The sequence below is a fragment of the Paramormyrops kingsleyae genome, chromosome 22 (genome assembly GCF_048594095.1).
Source record: "Paramormyrops kingsleyae isolate MSU_618 chromosome 22, PKINGS_0.4, whole genome shotgun sequence".
Lineage (NCBI taxonomy): Eukaryota > Metazoa > Chordata > Actinopteri > Osteoglossiformes > Mormyridae > Paramormyrops > Paramormyrops kingsleyae.
Window position 1 is genome coordinate 20,070,970 of NC_132818.1, and position 6,001 is coordinate 20,076,970.

The 6,001-nt window shown below is 44.1% G+C and overlaps 1 protein-coding gene across 1 annotated transcript; it reads left to right on the plus strand.

Moving 5' to 3' along the window:
* Positions 1-1,965: 1,965 nt before the first annotated feature.
* LOC111856040 (coenzyme Q-binding protein COQ10 homolog, mitochondrial) lies at positions 1,966-5,661 on the plus strand. The gene is made up of 5 exons (XM_023835665.2): positions 1,966-2,222; positions 3,357-3,509; positions 4,306-4,498; positions 4,642-4,743; positions 5,166-5,661. Exons 1-5 carry the CDS (start codon positions 2,119-2,121, stop codon positions 5,361-5,363), a joined length of 750 nt encoding a protein of 249 aa, XP_023691433.2. The 5' UTR covers positions 1,966-2,118; the 3' UTR covers positions 5,364-5,661.
* Positions 5,662-6,001: the final 340 nt, after the last annotated feature.

Genomic DNA, 6,001 nt, shown 5'->3' on the forward strand with positions numbered 1-6,001 from the left:
GTATAAATGTCTGAGGAGACAGACCCAGCATTCGGCTGTGATTCAACTAGGTTATCTTGTACTCTTGGTGTAACAAAGAATTCTGGGAATGTAGGAAGGGGGACTGGCCAGGTGGGCTCTTCTGAATAAGCAATATTGTGCTCCATGGTAATTTGGATACGTTTGGCCCATGAAACAAACAGTGAGACAAACAAACACACATAAACAAACAAACAAACAAAAGCCAGTTCCCTACTGTCCCATTTACTCTGACTTCCTGGATCAGGACGGCCTTGCTTCCCCATCCACCCAAACTCTTATCACGGCCTCGAGTTGCAGTTGAAACAATTATTTGTGAGTTTAAACCTTGCATGGGTGGTGCCATTAATTGTTACACATCAGTTCAGCTCGCATTTGCTAGATCGAACTGAGTAAACGTAAACATTGTTTTTTTTCCCCCCGAGATCTTCCAGCGTGGTCTTCTGACTAGTTTGACGCAGATTTTTCCCTTTCACCTCCTTTCCAGGTACAAAACAATCATTTCTATCAAAGCAAAACAGTGCATGTATCTGGAGGAACAAACACTCAGTTGTTATAGAAAATTAAATGTTTTAGCATCGTTGAAATACCTACATTTGCAGAATATTCCACAGTTGACAGTTCAGATTTGACAGTCCATTAGTGTCTTGGTCTCTCTCGCTCATCTGTAGTTTTTTACAGCAACCATAACTGACATCTCAGCCAGATGTCAGCGAGGACTAGTGACACCGTTCCTTTATCCGCCATAATGAAATCCCATTTCACGTCTTTATCTCGTATTTAAAACACCTCAGCAGTAATAGTATTTTAAAATATCACGTTGTCACGCATTTAAGGAAAGTCACCACAAGGACAATTTTGAATCCTTGACCGGAGACATTTGGTCTCTGGACTATTTTGTTTGTCACTTTTTTGGGTTATATAGCGTGGTCTTTAACACTATTGCCAGTGTTACGAGAGATATATAAGTAGCGTGTCTCTAATGGACTTGTATCTCTCCATGGTCAGGTTCCCTATTCCTGATTAGTATTCTGAATGGGCTAACCTGCCCGGTGGTACCATACATGTGGTTAAGAAGCCTCTTTGTTTCATGAATGCACTTGCAGGACGGTTGAGACTGGATAAGCACACACTGAGTCTGCTATAATAAACAGGCTTGTGAGTGATGTGCTCATTAAATATCTTCAGAGTTAATTTCACAGTAATTAAATAATGTTAAATGCTGTCTGGGAGCTGGTCATCTGACTACAGGCATCATCTGTGTATGAACAAAGTCCATGTGCCACTGGAATTGCAGGAGAATATGACTCATAACCAGTGGACCATCTATCTCTTTCTCAACCCTGGCTCTCTTCCCAGGTGCAGATTGGGAAATAAATTGCTCTGTGACGTCTCACCTACCTGCTAACTGTTAGGGCAATGACCATCTCCAAGGCACTGAACTCCGTCAGTCTTTGAAAAATCCCTGAGAATGGAAAGCCGTCAACTCCTGTGGCCTGTATCACAAAGCGAGATTTGTTCATTAGCTGGATCACTGTTTCTCAATCCGGTCCTCGGGGAACCCTACATGATCCATATTTTTGCTTCCTCCCATCTCCCAGGGACTCTGAGCTAGATTTAAAATCCATCTTGGCTCCTGCTTTCCACCAAACAAACACATGTTGTGACTAAATCAAAATAATAAAAACAGATCTATGTGTCTGCTTGAAATAAATAAGAAGAGACCACAGAGCATAATGCTTTCAATCCATTGACCACTGACATTTACAGTTTGAGTTTAAACTAAAATGCATACTCATGAAAAGTGCCCTACTTAGTAAACAGTTTTCAGTTAAATAATTGACTACATCATGGTACATAGCTTGTGTACTTTGGCAGGTTTTTGTAACCATTTGTGCAATTAGATTTGTGCAATTAGCAATGAATGAAGCAGGCTACCATAGCAAACAGGTACTGCCGCGACCACCCGCACGCGCTCCCAGCCCCCAATAGTGCGTCACAAAGCGCCGCAGACCGCTGCCCTTATCAGAGCAAAGCGCTGCGCCTGGGATAGAAACCGGGGGCATTGTCGCATTGTTCCATTACCCTGCAAACAGACAAATGGCGATCCGGCCGGCTTCTCTTTTATTGCCATCGCTTGTCACAGCAGCTGAGAGGCAATCTTGTAAAGTTTTAAAGGGGAATCCAAATAAAAGTAGTCTAAGGTAAGAACGATACGCTTCTTCTTTCAAAATATTAAAGATTGTTTTGTTCTCGGACTGTTTATATATGTATATAAGATTATTGCGTATTATTTGATGGTACAACTCGCATTCTGCCTTTGAGCATATATTATTGTGGCTTCTTGCACTAGGTTTTGTTTTGTAGTATTTTTTATTTTTTTTGTTTCCTGTCTCTGATAACTGGAACAAAGACAAACATTCAGTCAGTTGGTCGTCTGGCTATTTAAAATAACATGGGTAATTTAAACTGACTGTTACCGCTGATATTTCTGTAGTTTTTAGCATATTTTAATCAGTCCTGCAGCTGTCGGATTCCCCTCCAAGTATAATCATGCACGAAGTAAGGCCTATGTTTCATTTACCTAGACAAGATTCTTAATATATTTTTATTTTGAGTCCAGTGCATATTTAGTCTCGATGTCCAATTTATGATGTACATATTGGCTGCAGTAAAAGATAGTGCAAGCAAAAATGTATTTTAATAGAGTGACTGAGGCTGTGGACCGTCGGGTTACTGTGTTCCTAAGCACAGGTCGGATTCCTACACCCCAGACCTCCAGGCGCATTAGAGCAGCTCTTCATACAGCAGATTGTTTAGGCAAAACGCGGCCGACAATGATGATAAAATCTGGAGCCCAGATAATTGTGATAACCTGCCGGGGCGTAGCCAGACCTTTTATGGAGGTAATATTTCGCCTAACGTGACGGTCGGGGGTGCGGGGGGGTCCTTCCTCGATTTTGCCGGCCCATTTCCTGGAAAATGTCCTGGTATGCCGGATGGCCAGCTCAGCCATATTCTGGGGGGAAGTTTTGTTTAAGTTTGTTTTCGTAAAATCGAATTTTCTTTTATTCTTTTTTAATTCTTCTATTAACAACTCACGTGGATCATTGTATTTAATATATTATATTAACCCGCAGAGCTTGGATGTTGGGAGTTCGACTTCCAGGCAGAAACTTTTCAATTACTGCTGCCATGCAAAATAAAAGGGCATAGTCCCTGAGACTTCCTTTGCGCTTTTATATAGATGACTGCTGTTCTGCATATAAAAGCAATTCTTTCACGCATTGTAAACGTTGACTGTAACCCACGCCTGAAGCCGTCCGCCCTTCCCTCAGACACTTGGCGTCCTGTGGCATCCCGGCCGCGCGACAGACCGCCACCCACCCCGGCTCCCCTGGCCCCCCCGGCACGCCCACTCGCGGCTTTATCAGCCTCGCCGCCCCACTCGTGGCGCGGAAGGTGCAGTATGCAGAGAGCCGGACGCTCGGGTGAGTCTGCGAGGCAAAACCTTTCGAGATCAAAGCGCAGCTGCGGAATGTCTGTGTTTGGGCCTGATACAGGAATCCAGGGCTGCCAGCTCTCACCCATCTGACGTGACACTCACGCTTTCAGACTCTCACGCATCTGACGTGACACTCACGCTTTCAGACTCTCACACACTAAATCTTACGGCAAATTTATATGATTCCACTATAAATCTAAAATTAGCTGCATCAAAAGTGTTGGGGTAGTTTGCAAACCTTGCAGTCTATTTACAAGGTAATAAAACTGTTACATACATGTAAATGCGTGTGCAGACTCCTCTCGAATTGATAATCTCACTCCAGCCCTGAAGTTGGCAGCCCTGAGAATCATTACTGCTACTACTGTAAAGTGTCCTTGTGTAAATTGCAGTTTCCCCTGTTATCAAACAAACAAATTAGTCTTATAAGGTATTTGATACTAATAACATTGTAGACCAGTGTTTCTCAACCCAGTCCTCAGCGAACCCCAGCCAGTCCACGTTTTTGCTCCCTCCCAGCGCACCTGTACCTGCTATTCGGTGTTCCTGATTGGCTGGGAGCTGGGAGGGAGCAAAAACGTGGACTGGCTGGGGTTCGCTGAGGACTGGGTTGAGAAACACTGTTGTAGACAGTTTTGGCAAATTTCTGTGATTGAAGCGTTTAATTGGGACAGCACGGGTTCATGTTTAGCAAATTGCCCCATTTGTGTTTGCGTGTGCGTGCGTACATGCACGCATTCCCTGGTTGTGACGGCCACTGCCTTGCGTGACCTTTGCTCCAGATACACCCCCGAGCAGATGTATGATGTGGTGGCCTGCGTGGACCAATACCAGCATTTCGTTCCATGGTGCAAAAAATCGAGGGTCACGGCGGCGCGTAACGGCCACATGCGGGCACAGCTGGAAATCGGCTTCCCCCCCATGGTGGAGCGGTACACCTCCGAAGTCACACTGGTGCCCAACCACATGATCAGGGTGAGCCCCATCCACCCCTTAAAGTGCTCTGAACAGTCTTGTTATTAATTCTATGAAGGACATATTTTTTATGTCCCTTCCATGATTTAAGTAATGATCCAGAATAGTTTTTGATTTGTGATTGTAATAGGGTTTTCTTTCAGGCGGTGTGTACGGACACCTCCCTCTTCCACCACCTTGAGACGGCGTGGAGTTTCAGGCCCGGAGCCCCGAAACAGCCCTGTCCATGCAGAGTGGATTTTTATGTAAGAGATACTTCACGCTAATGCTAACTCTAATCCTGACCCACTTAGGATCTGTGTTCTGTGCCACGTTGATATGCTTAATGAGTCTCACTGAGGTCCTGTTAACATTCTACCTTCAGCTGCCGCTTCAGCGCCTGAACGTCTATCAGCAGTAGTGATGGGCGTTTCTTTCAGGTCTGGAAAGTAAAAATCCGGACCAAGATTTTGTTTCAACCATGTAAACCTCTTGTAGCAAAAGAATGTTGGTCCAGAAGCAGGTGTCCCTTTTTTGGCTTGAAAGGTGTAAATGTCGCTCCCTACTGTCAGTTTGTTAATTGACATTGTAACGATGGTTTTACAGGGGGGGAATTTCTACAATACGGGAGTCTTGGTGGGTTGGAAAGATCATGCAACCACAGCGCTGTCCTCTCTACCCCCCCCAGGTGTCTTTTGAGTTCAAATCCCTGCTGCACTGTCAGCTGTCGACGTTGTTCTTCAACGAGGTGGTGAAGCAGATGATCTACGCTTTCGAGAGCCGGGCGCTGGAGTTATACGGGCACAGCGGCCCGATCCAGGAGGTGCCAGTTAGAAGCAGAAGCTGTGAACACTCTGCCGTCCCCGAAATGTCTCCGTCCTCCTAAGAGGACAGACCACCCCCCCCCCCCCCGCCCCCCTTTTCGTGTCCACCTGTGGTCACTGCGAAGGAGAAGCTTCTTCGGTTTTTAATTCGTCCACATTCTCTGTTGGACCTTAACTGCGAGAATTTAATGTTTTATTTATTTTAAGAGATTTTTAAAAATGTTTAAAGTTTTATATGAGTATTTGAACAAACTATGTAACCTTTCTAGTTTTGTTTGTATGTGTGTATGTATGGGTAGGAGCTAGAGAATGGAATACATCAAGTATTATAAGTCATTAAAATTAAAGGTGATTTTTTTACCTTGGTTCTCTTCATTCCTTTGATTGCGGTCGCTTTAGTTGCAGTGTCCCTTTCGAAACGGCCTAACCGCCACTAGATGTCACTGTTTCTGCGGTTCATTTTCAACCAACTCTGCACATGGTTTAACTGCAGATTATGAGCTTATTCCAATTGGTGTTCATCCTCAAATCAGAAAATATTAATAACGTATTTAATACCTTAAAATTGTGTTATGTAGGCTGTGGTGTTTAATCTTTAAGTCCAGGTAAAACGACCTTTAATACTCTGTGCAGAAGTTCCTTAATGAGTTTGCTCGATTGCACCTTATGTATTGTGTTTAACCATAAGATGCACATTAAA

What these genes read in the sequence shown, in the direction of transcription:
- LOC111856040 (XM_023835665.2), top strand. Translation starts at nt 2,119, where the DNA reads ATGGCGATCCGGCCGGCTTCTCTTTTATTGCCATCGCTTGTCACAGCA. An exon ending in CCAAATAAAAGTAGTCTAAG is followed by an intron (nt 2,223 to 3,356) that starts GTAAGAACGATA and finishes CCCTTCCCTCAG; the next exon opens with ACACTTGGCGTCCTGTGGCA. An exon ending in TGCCCAACCACATGATCAGG is followed by an intron (nt 4,499 to 4,641) that starts GTGAGCCCCATC and finishes GTTTTCTTTCAG; the next exon opens with GCGGTGTGTACGGACACCTC.